The sequence below is a fragment of the Pipistrellus hanaki genome (assembly GCF_964339955.1).
Source record: "Pipistrellus hanaki genome assembly, chromosome: 3".
In the NCBI taxonomy this organism is placed as follows: Eukaryota; Metazoa; Chordata; class Mammalia; order Chiroptera; family Vespertilionidae; genus Pipistrellus; species Pipistrellus hanaki.
Genome location: NC_140505.1, coordinates 36,166,251 through 36,192,857, shown reverse-complemented (window position 1 = coordinate 36,192,857; position 26,607 = coordinate 36,166,251). Strand labels below are relative to the sequence as shown.

General features: G+C 37.7%; 1 protein-coding gene across 2 annotated transcripts in view; it reads left to right on the top strand.

Moving 5' to 3' along the window:
* UBAC2 (UBA domain containing 2) overlaps positions 1–26,607 on the top strand; it is a 161,900-nt gene that overhangs the window by 101,194 nt on the left and 34,099 nt on the right. The window contains exons 5-7 of one of the 2 annotated variants that reach the window (XM_084880288.1): positions 468–591; positions 4,142–4,189; positions 20,001–20,246. In XM_084880288.1, the coding sequence (XP_084736414.1) occupies positions 468–591; positions 4,142–4,189; positions 20,001–20,246 (418 nt within the window). The remainder of the gene's footprint in view (positions 1–467; positions 592–4,141; positions 4,190–20,000; positions 20,247–26,607) is intronic. The other variant, XM_084880289.1, reaches the window with a different exon arrangement.

Genomic DNA, 26,607 nt, shown 5'->3' with positions numbered 1-26,607 from the left:
GAAGGTATAGGCAAGAGTGAAAAGATGTCAAGTGCTGTAGTGATATATGGACAAAGTCTGAAGAGAGGCTTTTAGACTTAACCACAATGCATTATAATGTGTATTGCTTTTGGTTTTTCTTGTCTCTTTCATTAGATTTTAAGTCATTCATGGAAAGAATCATAGCACCAACTTTACATTTTCTCACAATGCCTGACAATTAATTAGTAGATGCTAAACCACTTTTTTTGCAATAGTTTTTGGGCTAGTTGACAAGGATTAAATTTAAAGAATGTTATATACAGTGCAAATTATTTCAGATATGATGCCCATATATCGATAGGAGGCAAATTGTGTATGTGTATCTAAGACCATGCTTTCATACTGAAGTAAAATTATAAGCAGTGTTACATCGAATGCATATTAGCTATTGATATTTTTAAATGGAGTGTTACACTATAGTGATTTTTCTTTATTTGTTTGCATAGCTTGGCACCTGTGTTTGCTCTGTTTGTACCATTTTACTGCACCATACCGAGAGTCCAAGTGGCACATGTTCTGGGCCCGTTGTCCATCACAAACAAGACATTGATTTATATATTGGGACTGCAGGTATAGTATGCATTTTTATGTTCACATTTCTTTAACCAGATTTTTTTTTCTTTCTTTCTTTTTTTTTTTTTTCTTCTTCTTTTGGTCTTTTTCTCATTTGATCTCCTTGAAAACAATGTTTTTTCCCATAAGTTTGGCTTTATGATCTATATCAAATGTTCAAAGGAAGTGTTACAGAATGAGAACATCAAGGTATATAAAGTACTAGAATACTTTCATAGCTTTTAGAATCTGATAAGAGCTTTCACTGTAATTCATATCAGTGGAAAATATTTTAATTGTACAATTGCGTATAAGTACTTTCTCAAAATTATAGTATGAAGTGGAAACAAATGAGAAGCATGAAAAGATGGAAAGTGGAAAATCACTCTCAAAATTAATTTATTGAATATGGTGTCACAAATAAGGGTCCGAAAAAGAAACCAGATATGCTTTACTAACTCAAGTTTTGGGCTTAGCTATAAGCATTGTCAACTTTACAACTTCTATGTCACATAGGTATAACAGCAATGTCACCACCTGCTAAATGGTTTGATATGAAGACCATTAGGATACTTATTATTTGACTTAAGTTGAAAGAGGTTATTATTATCAGTATTCACAAAATATTGATTACTCTTTTCTGGGCTCCAGGCCCATTGATACCTATGATTTTCAGTTTTCTACCTGTAATATTAGTACTTGTCACTTTTCTTGCACTCACAGCTTTTGATATAAAACTTTTATTATGCTATTTTCTGTGGTACCATGTGTAGGTTGGCCTTTTGATCCACTGTTAATACTCATAACATTCCTTTTCCCACATATATCAAATCGAATAGTATTGTCTCTGTAAAATGCCCTCCTCCCTCCCCTTTTAACCTTAAGCATTTCCTCTAACTTCTCTAGTCTGCTCTCATGTGTTATCAATGGCTCATCTGGTGTAGGTGTTCTTTTGATCACTTCTACAACCGTTTCTCACGAAATATGTTTATTTCTCATCTCTCAACCTACATTGTGTTACAGTCTCCCTATCCTTCCTAATATTCATATAACCTAGTAGCTTATTTCTGCAGTTATTATGGTGTGCTGTAGCATGTTCTGGGGTGTTTCTTTTTTCTCATTTTTATGATATTACATCAGAAGACAGGAAGCAGTGGTAGAAGAGAGCGCTGGACCAGAAACCCAAGTTCTAGTTCTAATGTGCCACTCACTAGCCTGTGACTCGGGTCAAGTCATAGAAATCTTCTGAGCCTCATGTTGACTCTATAGTTCCTTCCAACTCTAATGTTATAGACCATCTTTGAGAGTGAAAAACATTGTGTTATTAATTATGGAGTAGAAATTCAATGGAGCATTGTGTAAAGTCTTTAGAGCCAAAGTGACTTGTTTAAATACTTGCTCTGACAATTATTTGCTTTGTCTATCACTTTTCTGAGCCCCTATTTTTCTATATGTAAAGTGGGGATAATATCTATCTTACTGGGTCATTTGAAAGATTAGATATAATAGTATTGAGTGTTTAGGGTAATCTGAACAGATAATAAGAACTAAGTACATTGGTTCTTATTAATTAATAATTTATATCTCTCTAGATACTACCTTTGGTATTCTGAGATTATTTTGTGTGGGTTTTTTTCTTTTGTTTGTTTGTTTGTTTGTTTGTTTTGGTGAGGTAGAAGCTGGTATCAGAAAGTAGAGATGTAGATGCTTTAGTGGCGTTTGATAAACTCTGAAGTCCTTAACATGAATGGTATCAGGATTCTTCTTGCCTATCCAGTATAAAATCCCACCCCTCCTTTGAAGTGAGTATCAACCCCTTATTCTCAAAGTTCTTATTTCCTCTCTCCCTCACTCCCCTCTAAATCTTTGCACATGTTTCTGTTCCTTTATGTCTTCCACACCACAGCTTTTTGAAGCCACAGACATTTGATGAATGAATGACTTTAATCACTATCATAAGTACAAAAATGTTTGTGATGAGTTATTTAAATATCGAATGGCTTGGGAGGCAGTCATGTAATGCCGTATGCTAGGGACTGGGGAGGATGAAATGAAGTGAATTGTGATAAAGTGTAGTTGAGTGAGAAAATATACACACTGTCAAAACATAGAGACTCAGTTGGGACTAAAAAAGCAATAAAATGAGGGGTTTAAGAGTCCAAAGGAAATAATTTTTTATTAACAGAATTAATGATACATTCATCTTTTTCATGTATGAGCCATAGTAGCATGGAGCACAGGGCTGTTTAGCCAGACCACTGGGTATATATTCACAGCTACACCACCCACCAGCTCTTTGACTTTCAGCAAATTACTTAACCTCTACATTTTCTCATGGGTAATATAAAGTTAATAATAGAACCTACCACTCAGGGTAATTAGGATTCGGTAAGTTTAATGTATGAAAAGCAGTAAGATCCAGCTTGGCACAAAATTGCTATGAAAGTGTTAACTATTTTATTATTCTTTATAGTTTTAGAAGAAAATTACAGAAAAATATTTTCTTTTAAATAAAATTATCAGTCATTTAAACTGAAAAATGATTTGTGGTAGATCAAAGGATTAAATTTTAGATCAAGGAATTAAATTTAAAGTAGCAACCAACATTCATTTCTACTTAAGTTAGCAAGCACAAAGCTTGTCAGTGGCCTTTGACTTGTGCTTTGTCATTGTTTACCTTTGTGTCTGTCTTCTTTCTAGTATCTTTTTTCCCCGTGTATCTTGGAATAAATGTGTAGAACTTTGAGAGTTCCATCCAGCACAGTCTCAGCAATGAACCTAGGTATCCTGCTTTTTCTGTCTGAGCAAAAGTACTTACACTCCTGAGCTAAAGATTTAATGTAGACAAACATTAGGTAACAAGTCTTTACTTTCTTGCAGGAATCCTTTGAGATGTCCTACGACTTTTTTTTAACTCTAAGCACAACACTTGGATATAAATGATTTAGAAAGCAAAGGGAGAGATTTCATGAGATTTAATTCTAGTTACTTTTGCCATTAATTAACTTTGATATCACTACTTAGTTTGCTCTTCCTTGGAGGACCTGGAATGAGAATATCAACTGTTACACAGAGTAGCACTGAACATGGACCTATATACTTGAGATCTTCCCATCTAAATTTAGAGTAGCAGTGATGAGAAATTAAAATGAGAAAATTATGTGAGCTAATATTGCATGTCATTTAACATCAAGCATTGGATTGTGACTGCTTATTATTTATATTGTTATTTCTAATAATTCCTTTGTATGTGGTATTTTACCTAACTAATATACATTTATAAATGAGAATATGCATGAATTTTACTTACGTTTCTTTGCATGGGAGTGGGTCAGGTTTAACCAATGCATTTTAAGCTATGAAAAGTAGAGGTATTGGTGAAAAAAGAGAAAAATTAATATTTTATTTTTTTTTAAAGAATGGAATTGATATTGATTAATTTTCTGTTTATATTATGATATATAAGTAATTCTTAACATAAATGGTTATGATTTTAATTATGTAAACATTAGTATGCTGTGACTGGCAGTTGAATTTAATTTTTAGTTGCCTTTTTTTTCTTTTATAGCTTTTCACCTCTGGTTCCTACATCTGGATTGTAGCCATAAGTGGACTTGTAAGTGTGATTCCCTCCCCTCCCTATTCCCTCTCTTTTCTGAAGAAACTTTAGGGAAAATGTCTTACTTAGATTATTGGTCAGATTCAATTATCTCCAACATTTTTTAACCATTGGGTGCTGTCTCAATTCTACTTCCTTAGTGATAAAAAATGGCTGATTACATGGACAGTGAGGCAAAGGAGGCCTGTTTGTCTTAGTTTTCAAGGTAACTTTGATGCAAGTTTTAGCTGAGTTTCTTGTCAGTGTTATTTTAAAATCACATTAGTAGTTGAACTCATAGTAGGAAAGAAATGACAGAAAAATAAAATGAAGAAGTTGGGTTTACTAAAAATAATAAGGTATTCTTCTTGTTTTGTTAAGAGACTTTGTCATGCAAGGGGAAAAAACAAGGCCAAATGGAAAGTCAGGTGGATTGGAACTGAAAAGATTCATTGGGGTGTGCGGCCAGAGAGGGAGAAGTGAATGAGCCTGAGGATTGGGGTTGTGTCCTCATTCTTTGTGTTAGAATGTCTTCACCTCATCCATCCCCATGCTGCATTTGTCTTAAGCTCTATTAATGAGGCATTTAAAGAGACATCTAGAACATGAAATACAACTTTACTTTTCATCCATGACTTAAATTTCAACTCTCAAATTTATATTTATGTTTAATTTCTTTCTTGGGAACATCAAATAAAATGACAAAATGGATTCATAGTAATATATAAACATCAAAGAGACCTATGCATTCTACTATAGACATTTTCATTTTAAGTGAGTTATCACTATAACTGGTTTCCCAGTGAATGGTATTTTGGACTACGTGTCATTACTTTAAGCCTGCTCACTTCTCTCCTTTATTCTGTGTGTTATTCCTTTGTGTTTATTCTTTTTATATACACTTAATCCTTCATTCCCCACATCTTCCAGCCAAAATTCTGGGTATTGAAGTCACTTTGTTTCCCTCTCCATAAGATACCTGATTTGCTTTAGTATCACAGCACTGAACTCCACTGTGAGGTCTTTGAACCATCTGAGCCACCTGGTATTCTTAAGACTTTTGATGACTTGGAGACAGCCTGGCATCAGATTGAATCCATGGGCACAATTGCCAGACTCCCCCTAGTCTAATGTCATTCCACTTGAGCTACTAGCTTGATTGGCAGCTACTTATTAGCCTGTGGAAATAGCTCATCACCTTCATCATTAAAACAGCATGAGAATTTACTATTTTGTTCATGATACATTTTGTTTCTCTTAGCAGTGATGGTTTCACTCCTGTTTTGGATATTTTTCTAAAACGAACAAGAATTTGTGAAGTAACATATATACTATTTCATCATGTTAATTTACTATTGATTGATTTGCTTTCATTGTCCAAATACTTCTTTAATAACTCATTATATGATTCCGTTTTAAGACATCTCATTGTCTTTCTTTAATTCTGTTTTCAGACTCCTGGTTTTAAATTGAGCTTGCTGACACCTCAGATAGTTTCATTTTGTGATATTCAGTACTCTAAAATTGGCAGTTGCATTTTTCATCTCTTTTAATCTTTTTAAAATCTAAAATATGTGAAGGCACAGGTTTTTTTCAGTACACATGCTTAACTGGTAATAAGTGCTGTTTTAATTTTTTTAAATCAGAAGTTTAACAAATTTTTAACATAAAATTCCCTTGTTTCAGAAGAATATATAGAATTGCACAGTATTTGGAATATAATTTCCAGATAAATTTAGCACTTAAATAATCCCATTATTAATAAACACTTCTGAGCCAAATGAATTTTTAATTTTTACAGTAATTAATTCAGCCAGTGTTATTGGCCTCTCACCATGAACACAAATCTGATAAATCCTCATATCAGCCTTGTTAATTCCACCATAATCAGATGATACTATGTTTATTTCAAGTGATTAATATTAGTGAAAAAAATCATACCCAGTTTTTCTTCATGATGTACCATATATCAATATCAGTGCTTGTTTTGAACTTAATGGATATTTCTTACTTTTTTTAATAAAACCACACTTTATTATGAAATATTTAGTATAATATGCTATACTTTAGATAAGGATAATTATAAAGGATATTAAAATTATTTGTGAATATTTGGTTTACACACCACTGATTATAGGATCAAAGTCTAAGATTCACAAAGCCATGGCTTGTTCCATATGTCTGTTGCTCAACGTGACTTCTCTTCTCCCCATGTATATCAAGTGACTTCCCTTTTTTTGGTTTTAATGCTAAATAAATACTAAAAATAAAATAAAATTCTTACTAAAAAGAAATGCACAGATGGTATTTAATGTTTAGGGAGAATGTTAGAAAACCTGTTGATGGAATTTCTCCTTTTAGCATTATAGCCAATAATTCTCTTAACATACTGTGTTAAGGAAGTAATTTTATTTCAATCTGGCAATTATGTGGGGTTTTTGTTTGTTTGTTTGTTTGTTTGTTTTTGAGAGAGAGAGAGAAAGAGCTTTAAAAAAAAAGACATTTGTGTAAAACGTAAGTCATATGTTATCTGCTGTTATAGAAACCAAAAACTTTATTCATGTTTTCTGGAAAGCTGCCAGCTTTGAATTTAGCTTATTTTCTTTAGTTGTTGGTGGATTATTTGGGTTAAGCTAGTTTTTCTTGCTCCTTGTGTCAGTTATTCTTAAATGATCATAAGTATTTCTGAATATATAACTTTAAAATGCCCCGCTGATTAAAAGAGGAGGAGGTTGATAAATTGCATCAGTGTCATATTTTACTAGGTGTAATCCAACACTCTGTCTTCAGTGGTATCACAGAAAGGAAAAGAACTAAAATTTGTTCCTGTGTTGAGAGGGGGGAATAGTGGTTAACTTACCAGGGGCGGTAATTAGTTTGCCTAGGACAGCTGTCACTCCAGCAGAGATTCCAGCTGCTACCTTTCTTAGGAAAGGGTAAGGGCGTTCAGTTTTGCTTAAAGATTACTTTGAGATTATTCACATTTATCACTGACAACATGTTTTTATGTTACATTGTTTTTATGTTGCACTCATTGGCAATTCTGGTTTTTAATACCAACATTTAATATTTAAAATACTAATGTTTTCATGAAACGTTACAAAATTGTGATTAGAAAGTTTGGCTGTAGCAACCAAGTGAAATATTTCAGTTTAAGCAAGAAATTTAAAAACGTTACTGTACATCTACTTTCCTCATATTCTCACCATGATGTTTAACTGTTATTAATGTCTTTGGTGAGAGACCTTCAAAGATATAGGTGCTCTTTTATATATTTCATTGTCACTAATCTTGTTACACATTAATACTTTTTTCCTTTGAGAAAACAATTCTTACTTATTGAAGTTTATAAATAAGCTCTGTTTGTGGTTCTGCAGTGAGACTTTGGGTCATCCATATGTCTGCACTTCTTCATTTTCTTCCATTTTTTATGAATCATAATAGTGAGTCATTACCACTGGGATGTACCCTAATTCTTAAAAGCTGAAGTCTGAGTTGGTTCTGGCATGATTAAAACAGAAAGGGCCTGCTTCTGCAGATTTTCTTCTCTTACAATTCACATATTTCTCATCATTCAGTTTTCTTTCAAGCTATTTGAGTGAATTAACAAACTAGCCTATATTTCTCAGACTCCAGGCTTCTCACCTTCAATATATCACTTTACATTCTGCCCATTTCCTGTGTTTGTACCTGTTTTGTACACTATTCCAGAATTTTATTTTCTTTAATTAAGTAACCTTAGTGTGAAAAAAGTCTGTCCTACCAAATAAAATTTGAAACATAGATTGATACCAGATTACTTAGTGGTCTGAATTTATATATATATTTTTTATGTAGGTAGTAGGGATCTTTCAAGCTTTACCAATAAAAAACTTTGTGATGGTACAAGATTATAAAGTCTTACTAGGGTTTGTAAGTCAGAGAAGGAGAAGGGGAAAATGAGCAATTTTGAAGGAGTCAGAATGGCTCATAGGTAGACTGTGATTTGCTTTTCTGTTTATCCCCCAACCCCGCCCCCAGTAGTTTTACACACAAAAATAGAACATTGTCCTGTGGTATCTGTAAAAGAAAAAGCACCAAACAGAACCTTATGTTGATTGGCTTTCCAAGTGATGGTATCACATTAAGGACTAGCATAATCTGTGAAAATCTGAACTACTTTGGAGTAAGTTTTGAAGCTTCCTTGGTGAATGAGAATGGGATGTTAGGTCCTCTGTGCCTTCCCTTTTCATGTCTTTCTCTTCGTGCTTTTCTTCTGTTACTTATTCTTTCTTTCCTTACATCTCTTCTCCTGGTTGACTAAAGAAGGGTACAGTGTAGCAGGTCAGATAACACATCTGATGCCCAGGGATTTCGGTTGAATTTTGGGGGTTGAGATTATTTCTAGAAGTTCATTAAAAATGAGGACAGATGCTGAAGAAGGAATTCAAGGCTCTTTAGAGTTGTGAGGTTGGTTGAGCTTGTGAAAATATTAGAAGACATTCATATTTAAAGATTGCTTTCACCTTCTTGTAACTAAAATAGTATATAACAACACTGAATCAAGTGCTTATCAGAACATTGATTCACTCATACCTTCTGTCTACCTGCCCCTTCCTTCTTCTCCATGTCCCTTCCCCTACTGGCCTACTGAGAGAAACCTGTCCTCTGCCTTATCAAGGCAATTGCAACTCAATCCAGGGCTGACAAGGAGTGTTTTATTAGACTGTGATTACAAAGGAAGGGAGTGACTAGTAGATGTTAATTTTTAATGTTCATTGAAAACAAATGAAGTTACACCAATGTCTTAATAAAACTGACACAGAAGTGCCTTATAAAATGTAGCCATAAACACTTTTATTACTGCAACATATCTTCAACCTGTAGTCAAAAACCTAGCCTCCTTGCAAAATCTTTCTAAATGTTGCCTCTTCAGCTACCTCTCATCTCTGTCTACCATACATGTAATTTAGTGACCTTGAATATTTTACTGTTCCCAAGTAAATAGGATTCTGTGCCATTGTGCAACTACATTCTTTAACAAACACACTACATACCAGGCATTTGTGATGGATTGTTATTTTTTCAAATAATTCTGTTTATCCAAAATATTTGATGCTCCCCTCTACTGGATCCCTCAATAGAAATAAATCTTTGTGATAAGCTACTGAAATTTGGGATAATTTATTATACAATATAACCTAGAAAAAGCCGACTAATATAGCTCTTTTCTAAGCACTTTACAAATATCTTAATTAGTTCTCATAAAAGGCTGATGATGTAGGGATTGTTATCCCCATTTTATAGATGAAGAAACTGGGCACAGAGAACTTAATTAAATAATTTGCCAAGAATATAAGATGATAAGTAGTGGAGACACGATTCAAATGCAGATTCCCTAGCTTTAGTGTCTATGCTTTTAAGAGAAAGCTTTGCAGAGCCACATGCAGTTTCTTTCAACTCTATTCCTTCTTTCATCATTAGTTCCCTTTTTTTCTAGAGAAAAAAAATCATAATCATTTAAATCTCAACTTTGAAGTTTTTCCTGAGTAAGCCCTGTCCTCCAGTTTTGGAATTAGACATAATTTCTTATAATCCCTAGTGCCTAACACAATGTCTGGCATTTTGTCTACATTTGTATATAATTGTTGAGTTTCAAAATTCAATATTATCAAGATAATCTCTGTTTTATAAAACACTGTGATACTTCATGGTTGTCAGGATTCTTTCAACATGTGCTGTCTTACTAGGTTCTTGACTCATCTCTACAGAGGTGGAGCACTGGGACTTCCCATTTTAAAAATCAGGTTGCACAACTGGTAGGTGATAGAGCCAGGACCAAAGGCCAGGTGCTCTCCTCCTGGTCCAGTGCACTTTTCAAGGCTCTCATCCATGTCTGCTTCAACCTCATGACACTTATGTACAAAGCTGTTCTTAGGTCTTCCCTTTGCTAAATCAGTGAGAGGAAGCCCTGTTGATGATCAATGGAGACAGGATTCTGGAGCGAGATCCTGGATATGAAGAAATTTTAAAAGCACGCAGAGATGCTGAAGGACACATGTCAATGACAGCTTTCTGCAGCTTTCCCTATGAATTTTGTGGGCCAACCAATATCCAGGAAAACTTTGTCCCATTGGCAGCCTCTACTTTTAGCTATACTTTCTCTCCTAAGTTCATCAAGATATTTAACTGGTCCTCCTTCTAAGGGATTAAAGATGCAGCTCAAACCTTATCTTCAACAAACTCATCTGTGTTTCTCTCATTGTCGTGTATAAGAAAATAAAGAATGGCTTTGAGAAAGTTTAAAGGGTAATTAAAATATATTTAGCTAGTTCAGTAGTGCTGCTGGTCAAAGGAAAAAGAAATAAAGAGAGGAAAGAGGTTGTCAGGAAAACAGCCATCCTTTTTAGTTTTAGATGGTTACTGGTAGATCATCATGTAAATTGCATCATAGAGCATTTCCCTGGGGTCTTCATATTGTTCTCCTACCGAGAGGGAACCCCTTGAACTAATCTCTTTAAACTGATTTTTTTTTTTAAATGGAAGTGTCCAATGTTTTTTTCTCTTTGGGGCTGATTGTGTTGATATTTCTCTGGTATCTTGATAATAATATATAGGCAAGGTCTGTGGTAAAATAAATACATGTTCTTTGGAGTATACTCGTTATTTATAAACAGTAACATAGTTTATCAAAAAGTCTTCTCATGTTAGTTTATGTTAGCTGGAAATGTTTTCAAGGTATCAAAAGTTTTTATTGCTAAAGATTGTTTTTAATCTGCTAAAATCTTGCCTCTTTTATAGGATTTAAAAGATTTATGTGTCTAGAAATGTCCAGATCTTTCTAAATCTTCACATTCACTTTTTTATGAAAAAAAAAATGTTTTCTGTTTATGAAAGTTTTATTTACGTACAATAAAATTCACCAATTTTGAGGGTACAGTTTGATGGATTTTTATAATTTTATACAGTTGTGTAACCACCACCACATCAGGATAGAAAACTGTCCCCTCACCCTGAACATTTTTTTTTATTCCTTTTGCTCTCTGTCCTCTCCCCCAACAGCCCTCCCCACGTAACCCTGATCTTCTTTATGTCACAATTTCATATAATTGGAATTTTATAGTATGAAGTTTTTCGTGTTTTTCTTCTTCCACTTAAGATGATGTTTGTAAGATTAATCTGTGTTTTATTAATACATCATTCCTTGTTATTGTAAGTATTAATTTATGGTATGGTTGCACCACAACTTGTTTATCCATTCACCAGTTGATGAACATTTGGGTTACTTCCAGGTTTGAGTTTTTATAAATAAGGCTGCTATGATATCTGTACACACATTTATGTAGACATATGCTTTACCTTCTCTTGGGTAACTAGGAGAAGAATTGCTAGGTCATATGATAATCTATGTTTAACATCATAAGGTACTACCATATTATTTTACAAAGTGATTATACCATTTTGCATCTACACCACCATACATGAGAGTTCCAATTGCTCCACAGCCTTGCCAACACTTGGCATTGTCAACTTTGGTTGGCATGTAATGGTATCTTATTATTTTAATTTTAATTTTTCTAGTGATTAGTGATATTGAATATGTTTTCATGTGCCTACTGATCATTTGTATCTCTCTCTTGTGAAGTACTTGTTCACATCTTCTACCCACTTGTTCATTGGGTTTCATTTGTCTTCTAATTGAGTTAAGAGAACTCTTTATATTCTGAATATAAGCCCTTTGTGAATATATTTTGTAAAAATTTTATCCCAGTAAGCAGCTTGCCTGTTTGTTTCCTTAAATATGTCTTTCAGTGAGTAAAGTTTTTAATTTTGATTAATTCAGGGTTTCAGTTTTTTAAACAGTTTGTACTTTTGAGTCTTAAGAAAATTTTACTAATCAAGCATCACAGAGATTTTATCTTATATTTTCCTCTAGAATTTAATAGTTTTAGCTGTTATGTTATGTCTAAGATCCTATTTGAGAGTACCTCTTGTTAGGTAAGGGTTAAGATTTATTTTTCCATACCGATAACCAGTTGTTTTATCACCGTGGTGTTACCTGGGCACTTGTGTTGAAAGTCAGTTGGTCACTGTGGATCCGTTTCTTGACTTTCTTTTCTATCCTAGTGACTTACATGCCTATCCTAATACCAGAATCATACTGTCGTGAGTACTTTTGCTTTATGGCAAGTCTTCAGGTGTCTTCTAACTTTGTTCCTCTTTTTAAAAACTGGTTTAGCTATTTTAGGGACATTAACTTTCCATATGAGTTTTTATTTTCTATATTGATTTCAGAGAGGAAGGAAAATGGGGAGAGAGAGAGAAACATCAATGATCAGAGAGAATCATTGATCGGCTGCCTCCTGCATGCCCCCTACTAGTGATTGAGCCCGCAACCCAGGCATGTGCCCTTGGCTGGAATTGAACCTGGGACCCTTCAGTCTGCAGGCTGACGCTCTATCCACTGAGCCAAACTGGCTAGGGCTCCATGTGCATTTTAAAATCAGCTTGTAATTTCTTCAGAAAAGGAAAAAAAATACCAGTTAAAACTTTGCTTGTGATTGCATTGAAACTATAGATCAGTTGGGAAGGATTGCCATTGTGATTACTTTAAAATATGCCCACAAATTGCTTTAAACTTAAAAGATGGAGCTTAATTACCTTTGGCATTCTTTCATTAAATGTATTCCAAAGGGTGTTTAGAACACAACCTGGCACATACTAGATGTTCAGTAAGTATGTGTTGAATAAATAAATGAGGCCTCAGTAGATATAGTTTCCCCAGGACTTGAGTGCAAATGAAATCTGTATAAAAGAGTCCAGGTGTGAGGGGCCATTTATTCTCTTGGCTCCTCCCTGTCTTGAGAAGGCATTACTTTGCCCCTTGGGAAAACAACCGCTTGTGTTTGTCCTAAAAGGCCATTAGATGATCAGTTTCTTGAATGCTGGAGCCATGGCACTCAAGGACCCTGGCAGTGCAGTTCGCTCTGTGGCTTTTGTTCAGCCACACTTGGCTGGAGAAAGAGATCAACAAACACCTGGAGTCATTGTCAGGTCATGATTTCTCATCTTTGCTTGCTGTGGTTTCACACTAGAACTGAACAAGATGATAGGACAGTGAGGTTTACTGTCTATAATTAAGGGTGTTTTGCATGTTTTCTACCCAGCAAGTTAAATTCTTTGTTTGCCTGATGAGCCATATTTCATGATTCCCTGTCTAGAAGGACTGATAATCTGGAGTAAGTGTGTAATGCCCACTTTTATTAATGGCCTAAATGAAAACAATTCCCTGTTGTTTTACATTCTCAGTGAGATTTGGGAGGTAATGGCTTCTCCTGTTGGCTTATGGGGAGCGCCTAGCTCTAACCCAGAGCCGTGGACTGGCTCTTTGGCCTAGGCTTTCAATTGCACATGGCGCATGACACTTTCTAGTCCTGGTTGCCCGCCCTCTGGACCCACTTTCTTAGGGGGGGGTTCCTGATCCCTGCTGCTAGATGTTCTGATTCCAGGGCTAGCTGGCCTTCCCTGGCACACGCCACTTGTTCCTTTTCATTGTGTCTCGTTGTCCTGAGCCTGACTCCTGCCTATCACCGTCCACTGCCACTGCTTTTTCCCTTGTCCTGCCTCTCAGCTGGATCCTGGGCTTCCCAGCATTGAAGGCCTGCCAGACCCCCTTGGTGAGAGCTCCTCCTTGCATGACATGCAAATCGGAGCAGATGGTCTATATTTAAAGCCTCTTTTTTCACAAACTTTGAGTTTCTAGAAAACTCTCATTCAGAACTCCCACTGTGAGAAGAGTTTATGAAATAATAGAAATGAAAGTAAAAAGTAATATGTAAATGTAAGGTAGTATATGGTAATTGATGCTATCTCGAAGCTTTTGGTATTAGTGAGATATATAATAGGTTAAATTTAATATTCTTATTCTTATCCCATCTTCTCATTGAATAGGTGGTGTGATTATTAAATATTTATGGAAAGCTAAACTCTTTAAGCTTTTTCTACTTCGATACTTTGTGAGTACCTAAAACATTTTACAATAGCAGTTCATTTATTTCACAACTTGAAGTCCTGCCGGGGTACCAGAGGCATAGACACGTGAACGCTACCTTTTTGTCATATGGGAAAGTACAAACTTAGGATAAAAAAAGTATGTCTACTGGCAACTTTCCTGTTTCCCTTTAAAATACCTAAGATAACATATTTGTCTTTATGGAGCATTTATTCACTTGCCGTTCTCCCAGCAAATACACATGGGGGAGTTAATATGTGCCAGGTGCTGTTCTGCTGGCACAGAGGCCAAATAGTGATAAAAACCAACCAAAATTCTTCCCCTTCCAGAGTGTACATTCAAATAGGAAGCAGCTTTTAGAATCAAAATGTAAGCAAATAAGCACAAAAGCCCTGTTTTATCCCTGCCAGAACTTGCAGAAATGTATTTGTTTATTACTGGATACGATATTCTAATTCTTCATAGGATATCGTCTGACTAAAATTGAATGCACATTTTGTAAGCATACAGATGATGGTGGGGACAGGGGTAGATATGGGCAGGGAAGGGACAATTTTTAGTCTTTAGTTTCTTGAGGAAATCTATAACCAACCTCCCCTTTCCCCAAAAATAAAATTAAGAATCTCTACTAAACTGTGAACTCTTTTTTTAAAATTGAGAGAGGAAGGGAGAGAGAGAGAGAGAGAGAGAGAGAGAGAAAGAGAGACAACAATTGGTTGCTTCCTGCTTACATCCTGACCAGGAATCAAACCCACCACCTTTTGGTGTACACTGGCCAGGGCTAAATTGTGAACTCTGTAAGTACAAGCAACATGCTTTTAGTTATTTTTTTTCTAATTTATTTAAAAGACATAATTGCATAAAGCAAAAAATAGCGCTGTATTGTTGGATTTATTATAAGTATAATATGTAAGATAAAATAGCACATCAGTTAAATGGAATTATATCCTTACAATATATTTTACTTGAAGTAATATAGTATCAACTCTTGGCACTTGCGATCAGGGCCATCTTCCCTGGCTGCCTGCAGCGGCCCCGCCCCCTGCCACACCCCACCCTCTGTTCCCTGTTCATTATTGGGCAATCAGAGCCTGCTGGCCTGGGGGAGGAACCAAGAGATGGTCAGTGCGCCTCATAGTGATTAGTTGAGCGGTTGTTCTGCTGTTAGGGTCAATTTGCATAACACCCTTTTATTGTATAGGATGGTACCTTTCTAAAAATTTATTAGTACATGTACACTGAGTTTATTTATTTTAAGTCCTATTTAGTCTTCCATTAGATGACTAAACTACTGTTTAGCCATTTCTCTACTGGGGACACATTTCCGTTTCTTAGCTGTTACAGATAGCATTGCAGTTGAATATTCCCAGCATACTTCCAGCTCTACTAGGTACAGTCTGCCCTCAGCCCTCTGTGTCCATGGGTTTTGCATCTGCAGATCTAACCAACCACAGATCAAAAATATAAATAAATAAAAGAGACAGAGACAGAGAGAGAGAGAAGAGAAGAGAAGAGAAGAGAAGAGAAGAGAAGAGAAGATGAGAGAGAGAGAGAGAGAGAGAGAGAGAGAGAGAGAGAGAGAGAGAGAGAGAGAGAGGGGAAAAAGAAGGAGGAGAGAATGAGGGAAGGGAGGGAGGGAAGGAGGGAGAAAAAGGAGGGAGGGAGGGAGGGAGGGAGGGAGGGAGGGAGGGAGGGAGGGAGGGAGGGAGGGAGGAAAGGAGGTCTTAGAATGTTCTGAAAATCTAAAGTTGAATTTGCCACATTACACTGAATCCACAAGAATGAAATGATGTGTAGGCATACCCAAGATGGCCTGTTTGCAAATATAGGTTATGTGCCAATCCTACACCATTTTTTCTGGGGGACTTGAGCATTCTCAGATTTTTCAGTTCGCAGGGGTCCTGGACCCAGTCCTCCTGCAGGAGCAGAGGGAGGACTGTGTTGTCAAGTTGCTCTCCAGTGGCTGTACCACTCCCTTCCCCGAGGACTGTGTGAGTTCTCAGTTCTCATCCTCACCAAACATTATTTACTGACATGTTGTATATTGTTATATTTAACATTAATCATTTTATATTGTATTTCCCTAAAAACGGCTGAGAACAAACATGTTTTCATGTATTTGTTGGCCACTTGAGTTTCCTCTACTGGAATTGACATTTTGTCTTCTTTTTAAATTGGGTTGATTGTCTTTTTCTTATAAATGAACAGAGTATACACTACCTTTGTAGACTAAAGAAATTCTGAGTGCCTTTTCCCAGACTCTTACTTGTCTTTTTACTTTATTTATGGTAATGTTTGACATACTGTAGCTTTTAAATTATAAAGTAAATAAAAGCATAATTTCTTTTTTAGTTTGTGCTTTCTGTGTTTTATTTAAAAATCCTTCCCCATCCCATTGCCAAGAAGATGTTCCTCCTGTTTTGTGCAGAAACATTTACAGTTTTGTAAATTACGCTGTATTTGTGTCCCTAATCCATTGGGAGTTGACCTGTATGGTGTCAGGAAGGGAGCCTTGTTTTTATCCTTATGTATAGCTCGTGTATTCTTTTCCCTCTGGTTTACCCATTTCTGCTGTATACCAAGAGCCCTTGTACTTAAGAGTCTGCTTCTGTTTTCTTCCCCTTTAGGTCTATTTGAGTAGCTCTACAGAGAGCCCACACTACTTTAAGTACTTAAACTTTATAGCGTATCTTGAAATCTAATAGGCCTTATTATGCTTCTTTAAACTTAACTTGGCTCTTCTATATCTTTTATTTCTTATTTTTAAATATTTTTATTGTAGTATGTAATCCATACCAAAATGTTCATAAACTACAAGTGTCATGAAACCAAGCAAATCACTATAAAGTGAACACACCATGTAATCCCACACAGGATCAAAGAACTTCCCGCCCCCAAGGGCCATCCCTCCCATGGCAGCTCTCCTGGAACATGTAGTTACCTTCATGCTTGACTTCATGGTTTTCCCACTCGATATATAGTTCAGATCCATTCACTTCAGAGGGGGAATGCAATCTTCATTTGTGGCTTCTTTCTCACAGCAGTATGTTTTTAATAATTTAATCTTTAAATATCCCATATGAATTTTAGGATTGGCATTTAAATTCCAATAACACCAATAAAAACTCTGTTAATTTTTTAAAATTATATTGAATTTACATATTAATTTGATGAAAATTGGTATTTTAACAATTTTGCTCCTTCCCATTCATGGATGTGATTCTTATATTTATTTCTAGAATAGGGTTGTTTTGTGTGTTTTTAATGTCTCACAAGGTTTTATAGTTTTCTCTATGAAGGCCTTACATATTTTTGTTAGATTTATTCCTAAGTATTTTATAGTTGTTGTTATGGAATTTCACCTGTGGAGAGCCCTAGACCTCCCCAGAGCCCTAGACTCTGGGCCTGCTCTACCCTCCTCAGAGGTTTTATGTTCTTGCTGTAGAGGAAACAGAGGGTAGATATGGACTGTGCTGAGTGTGGGGAGGAATTGGGGTTGCTTCTTACAGCGTTAACCCTCCACTTCGCTCTGGCCTTCCATAGTACCTGGTGCCTCTAATGCCTGAGCCTTGTCTGAGTTCCAGGGGATCCTCTTGCTGGCATTTGTATTTACCCTTCTTCCCATATAATAAGTGGTTTCCAATTACACAATGTGTTTTCCATTTTGTTAATGTGGGTCAGAATTACAGATGCTTTTTAGTTTCATCAAATGTAAAGTTTGTTTCTGTTTTCGATTTCTTCGTTGTTTTGTACCATTTTTTGAGATAAGTGGCATGGATATGATTTGAAACCAAAAGTCCTCTGCAGTCACTCTTTAGAGTACTCCAGTGTGTCCTCTGCTCCCATCACTGCACCAAAAGTGTTCTAACAAGGTCATCAAAGCTTCCATTTTGCCAAATGCAATTGTCCTTTTCCTCTCTGTCTCACTTGAACTCTGAGCTGCATTAAACATAGATAACTAATAAAATATATATTTTTTTAAAAAGCCAAAACCGGTTTGGCTCAATGGATAGAGCGTCAGCTTGGGGATTGAAGGGTCCCGGGTTCAATTCTGGTCAGGGGCATGTACATTGGTTGCAGGCATATCCCCAGTAGGGGGTGTGCAAGAGGCAGCTGATCGATGACTCTCTCTCATCGATGTTTCTAACTCTCTATCTCTCTCCCTTCCTCTCTGTAAAAAATCAATAAAATATATTTTTAAAAATAAATAAATAAATAAAAAATAAACATAGAGAACCAGTATTCCCATCTTAAAACACTGTTCTTTTAGTTTCATTGATACTAAACTGTCCTAGTTTTCCTTCTGTTTCTTCTTAGGTTCTTTACTGGCTTCTCCTACTCTGTTCATCCTCAAAATATTGGTGTATCCTGGATTCAAGGTGAAGTCCTCTCTTCTTTTTCCTTTTTCAGTCGTCACCTGAGGATATGTTTTTATTGATTTAGAAAGAGAGAGAAATAAAGAGAGAGAAACATCAGTGGGGGGCTGCCCATACACACTCCTACCAGGGATCAAACCTGCAACCTAGGCATGTGCCCTAACTAGGCATGTGCAACCTTTTGATATATGCACAATGTTCCAACCAAGCCACTTAGCCAGGGCCTCTTTTCTCTTCTGTTATAGGTTCTCATTGCTTTTAATGCCATCAGATACCAGTGACTCCCAAATTTTTCTCTTGAGTTCCAGATTTGTATATTCAGCTACTCATTTGATATCTCCACTAAGATTTCTAATAAATTCTTCTAAACTCATTCCTGCATTGCATTTATTGTTTTGTTGACTGAAATGGTTTTCTTCTGATTCTTCAAATGACTGTTACCCCATTATCCTTAGAACTCCACTCAAATGTCACTTCCTCCGAAGCTTTGCTGACCACCCTACCTAAAAAAAGTCCTTGCTCCAAGTCACTTTCTTCTCTTTCCTACATTGAGCTTGCTTGGAATTGTTTTGTGTATTTGCTTGTTTACTTTCTGTTCTCCAAATTGATGACTATTAACTCTATAAGATTTGGACCTTGATCTTGTCTTTAGCTGTATTCTAAGTATCTAGAACAATGCCTGATGTATTGCAAATGCTCAATAAATTCTTTCCTAATTAATTAATTTCATTAATAAAACATTAAAATGTACTTTTCTCTAGACAGAAAGTTGTCGAATATGCTCTACTTTGGTATGAATAACTTCTTATCTAAGAATCAAATTTACAAAATTGAAAATTTTACAAAGGAATAGCCATACTCTCATTTTCACCTAGAAAACCATAGACCATCTTTAGACTTCTTTTGCCACATATATTACCTTAAAGATGAAAATAGATTTGTTTGCAAATAGGATTGTTAATTGCAAACTATTGGCAAGGATTTTTAAAGATCAACAGAAAATTGTATTAAAACACTATGTATTTTACATTGCCTTTATTTTCTGATAAGTTTATTATATGGCTAGGTCACATCATTGATCATCAAAGTTGTTTTCTGCCAATATCTCACTCTGATGGCCATATGCCAATAAGAGTAACCGCAGAGTTAGTGTGAAAGTATTTTGATAATCAGATCTTTTGTGGCTTTTAAAAAAAATGAAAACATTGTTTTAAAAACATTTCACCTGTACTTTGAGTATTAAATAAATAAATAAATAAATAAACTTGTTTACTGAGCAAATGAAATTATTTGTTATTTGTACAGCTATTCTGCAACTTGGAAGGAGTTTTGGTTATCACCTAACTGCTAAAATGAAGAAAAATACCATCTGGAGTATTTTGTGGTTATTGATTTCTATGTTAAATGTGTTCTTTCAATTTTTATTACACTTAAACAATTCAGTTGGACTTTTTTCTTTTAGATTTCCGGTATCTGCTACAACAGCAAAATACTACAAGTCCATCAAGTGCTGTACATCCCAAGCTGGATGGCAAAGTTCTGTTCTTGGACGCTTGAGCCCATCTTCTCATCTTCAGAACCTACCACCGAAGCCAGAGTCGGAATGGGGGCCACAGTAGACATCCAGAGGCAGCAAAGAATGGAACTGCTCGATCGGCAACTGATGCTTTCGCAGTTTGCACAAGCGAGGCGACAAAGACAGCAGCAGGTAAGCATAATAATAATCATTAAAAATTCAGAAATACTCAATGGCCTAAGTAAACTTCTTCTCTGTGACTGTATGTGTGGTAGAGACTTCATTTTATTCCTGTGCATTGCAGTGTAGGTATTTGACAAGTTTCCAAATAAAATGTAGGTCTCTGTTAGTGCCTATACTTAGTGATGTGTTTGTTATTTTTTAAGGTGAAAGAGTAAATAGAAGCCAAAAGACTGGTCAAACTGGACATTCTTGTTCCGCTTCTATTTAGATAAGCACTATTTCTTAGAGAAACACCAACCTAGTTAACAAGACATGATATTTATCTGTTTTTAAAATCTTGTAAAAGCCACAGTGTCTTCCTGTTAAAATGCTTATTATCATGTGCTCTAGAGTGAAAAGCAAATATAAAACTTCTTAATTTTCTTTGGTTGAAATAGAGAAACTGTGAAGGTAAGAAATTTTTCAAGGGAACAACTCATGAATTAATCAAATAAATGCTGTGTTTTCTTAGCCTAGTCATCAATCATCAGGAAATATTGTGCACTGTCTACAATAAACTGCTATATTCAAGCAGTCCGATACCACACTTCCCTTTTAAGGGATACTATTCAGGGTGAGGCAAACATAGGTTGATAGTTGTTTGTATGGGAAATAATACAATAATTAATAAATAATAATATAAGAGTGAATCCTGTGTTTCATGTACTCACAACTGCAAGCCTTCTTTTACCCCACACTCTCTGTCAGGCTCAAACTTCAAAGCTGATCTTTCTTTGACACTTCTATGATACAGTATGCTGGGCTCTTTATTTCTTGTCCCTGTCTTCTTTGTCCTCTGGGATATGAGAGAGGATTGTCTTCTCACTTACCATCTCCCTGTCTCCTTCCTTGGGTGTGAGATGTAGGTGGTGGTCTACAGAAGTGAAGTGAGTTGTGACACTCCTGGTGTCCCACTGGAGATGTAGGTCTCAGAGTTCATGTCTGGGGTAGGAAGAAGGGAGTCCCTTATCAATTGGCTGAGTCTACAGGTGAAAGGGAAGTGAAGGTTATTCCCTACAGATGTATTTGAATTTGATGAATCTGGAACAATAAAGATACCCATGATGTCGTTAAATATGGAACTCAGTCATCTCTCTTAGGTCAAAGCTGGAGGTGTAGATCATGGAGTCAACTTTGTAGGGTTGAGAGATGAAAGCAAGGTGCTAAGTGAGTTTGTAAGAAAATTACATCCAAGGTGAACATAGGCTATAGACTAAGTCTTATATTTAGCAGGAAAAGGTAGATCCTTCAAGGAAACAGAGAAGAATGAAAAGTATGAGAACTTGGAATGATCAGTGTCTGAAAAACTGAGTAGTGGTGAATATAAATATATTCCAGGTAGAATGAACCTAGAGCTATGAAGGAGAGAACAAAGTACCATATGATTCTTGTTTAGTGCATAGATTTCTTGTTTAGATAACAGGATAGATCGGTGACAGCACCATTTCACCATCATCAGAAGAGTAGATTTGGGGGAATATACCCTGAGCTACCTTGAGAATATCTGGGAGGAGCTCCCCCTTTAGATAGCTATGGCTCTTGTGCTCATGAACAAGGCAGGAAAGTGGTATTTCTCAGATTGGAGTCCCCAGGCATAATTTTTATGCATGAAGTTTATCGAGAACACTATCAAGATTGGAATCTCTTGGGCAGGGGTGGTGAGGACAGAGGTGAAATTTGAACAATTACAAAAAGGGCCTGAGATAATTTTATGGAAAGCTGTGGAGTTGGGAGAGCCCCTACAGGTTGTCTCAAATTCAGACAGGAGCTGAAACTAAACCTCCACCAACCAGTCATTGGGTGCAGATTGCAGACCTTGGGCTGGCTGGCTCTCCTGGGATGCACACCATCCCCAGGGGGCATGTCCCTTGAGAACTGTGGCATTCTAGCACCCCAAGCAGCAGGAAGATTGAGCACTTTAGTTGTGAAGGAGGTGGGGGATCTGGGCAGCAGACCACAGCACCCACCCCATGTGCTTCTCGGGTCTTCTTGGTAAGTTCTTGAAGTAGCTCTTCCAAGATTCCAGAGGCACTCTTTCCTGGAGAAAACTGCAAGAGGAAGGTTAATAAGATAAACTACATCCCCTTCTGCCTCAGCAGGTCTCATGATCACACTGATCATCAACTCATTCCTCTACTGTTCATTGGAGAGTCCCCTCACTCTTGGCTGGAAGGCTTAGTTGCTGAAAGTGACACATACCCACACATACCCTATGGGATCTGAGTTTGTGGTCAAAAGGCCCTTCTCAGTCTGGGTCTGCTGCCCTTGTCCAATTACTGTAAAACTGAGCCAGGGATTAAGTAACAACAGACACCCTAGTGTATCACCGGGGTGCCGCACATAGTCTTCCCTCCCGTTTTTGTGCCCCTAGCCACACCTTTTCTTGATGATCAGGGTTAATGACTGCTACCAGGATAATGACTTCTTTTCTTACCTGCTGGTATTTGGCACAAGAGACTGAAATAACTGGTTAACAGCTGTAACTTAAAATGTAATAGCATTCTTGCTTTTTCTCCTGATGGAAGGGCTCCCTTCCTGTGGGCCAAGCTCTGTAAACCTAAGGAGCCAGGGATAAGAAGCCAGATTCTCCAAACAGGGCACTGAGAGAGCGGGTACTCAGGGTCACTTCTCCTTCCAGTCCTTATTTCCAAGACCCGCGTGCTCTTACTGTTGGGGACCTAGCAGGGTTTTTAGGGTTTATACTGCATGCTAGAGCCTGGAGTGCCATCTTGTAGGGTCATCTCCAAGTTGCTATTTCACTGACACATTCAAATGGCTGTCTCACTGGTGTGGCAAGCTGGCAGTTCCTTAGTCGTATGGTACGCGAGATGGTTTTTATATTCCACAGTCTTGCCACTGCTGCATCCATTTCGCTGTAAGAGGGCCTTGTGGTCTGATGTGATTTAGCACCCTGGTCAGTAGAGCAAGCATTCTGCAAACGCACAGATAGTGGTGCTCATTCTCTGAGGGATGGTGGTGTACTGGGCTCAGCATTGGTCTCTGCTGCTGTCTGTAGCTAATTTTCCTTAGAGAGTGGGGCCTGTGCAGAGCTTCCGCCACTGCCACCATGGTTCTCTGTTCACTGGGGTGGCCGATGGCTGGCCATTGTCCATAGCTGAGTAGTTCGTTCCTTCTCTTCTGTACTGCACATCCATGATAGACATTAACCACTCATACAGATGTCATGCTTCATGTGCATTCCTTTAGCCAGGTCCACATGCCTCTTCCTCAGGTTTGCCGCCTTCAAGTCCCCTGAACAATCAACCAAGTCATTTACCATGTCCAGTGAATCCATATCTGTCATTACCTCAGACTACTTCTCTTTCCACTCAAGTGGATGACCAAATAAATACTCTGTCCATTGGGAGGATTCCCCTCATCACTTTCAAAATCACCCTGAGTGGAGCTGTAGTGCCGGCCGCAGTCCATTTTCAGCTTTCACTTGTCTACTGAGCGAACCCTTCTATGAACCAAATTTGACCATTTTCCTCTCTGTCACTTGGTCACAAGGACCCCACCCCCATGCAGGAGGTGTGAACTGAGGAAGAGGTTTTGGTGCAACAGAGGTGATTGACATGATAGTTTGGCATACCTCCCTCTGCAGCTCACCTGTGCCACTCCCATCTGAGGATGGATTTCTTTGGGTCCATCTGACCTTGGTAGGACTCATACTTCTGCCCACATGCTTATTTTATGCCCAGGATCAAGCACACCCTGTCCCCAGGATCTAGTAGCAGGTTTTCAAAAGTGTATCATTCTCTGCACACCCCTGCTCCAGGATCTAACCCATGGTTTTCCCCTTATGGCTTGCTGCAAATTCCACAGTGTCTTTCCCCACCACAGACCCTTTGAATGCCACAGAATCTGCCTAGGTTGTACAGCCCAGTAATCCATGAAATAGAGCAAATAAATCAGACCAAAATCTCTGGAGAGTGCATAGGGGTCAGACAACTCTGCAGGGATGCCCCCTGGTCTGTGGCTCTGCCCTCTGCTTGGCAGGCTCCTCCAGTTTCCAAGGTGGGTCTTGCCCCCACCAGGTCTGGGGTTCAGAGTCCTACACCTGGACTCCTTCTTGCCAGAGGCTTTATTGACATTGACTGGTCTACTGAGAGTGAAGAGCACACTGTTTCTTCGGTCCTTCCTCATTTATTCCCAAACATCGGCCTTGAGATATAATAGTTAGTTCCTTTGTGTCTCCAAGGATTGGGGTGCTGGCTTGCCCAGGAACACACACCTGGCGATGGGAGTGCAGGATTGGGACTCAGTGCGTCCCAACCACAAGGCCTCTGCCCCTGATGCTTCATTAGGCTGCCTTTCAGTTAGGAGAGCTCCTTGGTAATTTTCTTTTCTTTCTTTTATTGCTTTGGCTGGCAAAAAACTCAGTGTCAAGTTTATTTTAATGTTCAATCAAATTAACGGTTTAACCCAAAGTTAGAACTTCTGTTTCCATCTTCTATATGTTTTTTAAAATATCTCTCTATGTTTTTAATGTTCTTGTATCTTTTATTGTAAGCAACCTCAAATTCTGTTATTTGTTTATAAACTGTTGATTCTCAGCCCTGCCTAGTGGATCAGTTGGTTAGAGCGTTGTCCTATACACAGAAGGTTTGAGGTTGAGTCCAGGTCAGGACACATACCTAGGTTTTGGGTTCAGTCCCTGGTCAGGTGCATGTGGGAGGCAACCAGTTGATCTCTCTCTCTCTCTCTCTCTCTCTCTCTCTCTCTCTCTCTCTCTCTCTCTTCTCTCCCTCTCCCTCTCCCTCTCCCTCTCTTTTTCCCTCTCCCTCTCTTTCTCTCTCTCTCTTCCCCTCCCATCTTTCTCTCGCTCTTGCCCTAGCTCTCACTCTCACTCTTGCTTTTCCTCGAGTGAGGATAAAATAATTAATTAATAAATACTGCTGATTTTCAGATGTTTTTCATAGAACCCTGAGACTTTATTTGATCAGAAAGTCTTACAGTTACTAATTACTTACATAAGATTAATCTGTCTGCAGTTTGTAATTTTAAGCATTCTAAAGTAATGCTAAAGTGTTGTTTCAATGTATTTCTATTTCTTTTTACTGCTTTCTGTCATATTTCATCTCTCAGTCTGGAAGGTGCTTCTCACTTTCTGTCACCCACCTCCTGTGGTCCTCACTTGGCTCTGGTGTCACAGCCAGTCTGTCGGTTGATACTTGAGACTCTGACCAAGACTGGCGGGTACTGTGTGGGCACAAAAGAGTGAAAAACATGTCCTTTTCTTCACTTCAGGAAGGTGGGGCAGATATACTTGAATTGGATAAGCATCTGAGAACACTGAAATATTGATCGGAATACCCAGAGCAAGAAGATATCCAAGAAAAGCACCCTCAGTGGGACCATATCCTGAAAAGAGGTTTCTAGGACTAGAAGGATGGGCAGGATTTGGATGGGCAGAGAGAATGAAGCAAATTATCCCAGAGGAGAGGAGCAGCAAGAGTGTTTCTCCTCAAGTGAGTCTGGATTCCCAAAGTCTTGCCCAGAACTGGAGTTCAGAGCAGTCAGGAGCTTTTGTGTCCCTCCCACTTGAGAAAGCCAGCCACGTACTCAGTTGCCAGCCCTCTTCGTGCGTGCCTCCGTACCTCTGCCTTCTGCAGCTTCTGTGAGTCTCGGTGTGCTTTTCTCTTTCCTTCTAGTTGTAGAGTTTCCACTCAGCCAGCCTTCCTGTGGTTCTGGATGATGTCCATTTTATCTTTTAGTTGTAGTTTTGAAATTGTTGTGTGAGGCAGTAGTTCAGGGGTTTACCTATGTTGCCATCTTGGTCTCTCCCCCTTCCTTCCTTTTAGCCACATCTCTGGCCCAACTGTGCCAACTATTTGCAGTTTTTTGTAGCTCTTTTTTTGTCACTCCTTGCCATCACATCTGCCCTTTTCTTTGTCTAAAACAAACTTCCTCATCCCAACTTCCCCATTACACACACACACACACACACACACACACACACACACACAATTTTTGCTTGCCTAACTCCTGTTCACTTTTCAGTATTCACATCAAATATCACCTTGTCTGGGAAGCCTTCTCCAGTCTTCCAGTCAGATCTGTTTCTCTCTGTTCTTACAGCCCCTGGGTGTCTCTTTCATGGCACTCACTCTTCCTGCCTCGTGACCAGTAGTGTGTCCTGGGGTGGTTGGAGACTTTGCTTTGTACTGCCAGTATGTGAACAATGCCTGGCACATAGTAGGAACTCACATATTTGAGGAATTAATGACTGTGTGTACAATAAATATTTACAGAATTAATGTACTGAGGCCAGCTGAATATAGGTAAACATACAGGGCTGGAAAGTATATAGATATCCTTTGAGAGAACA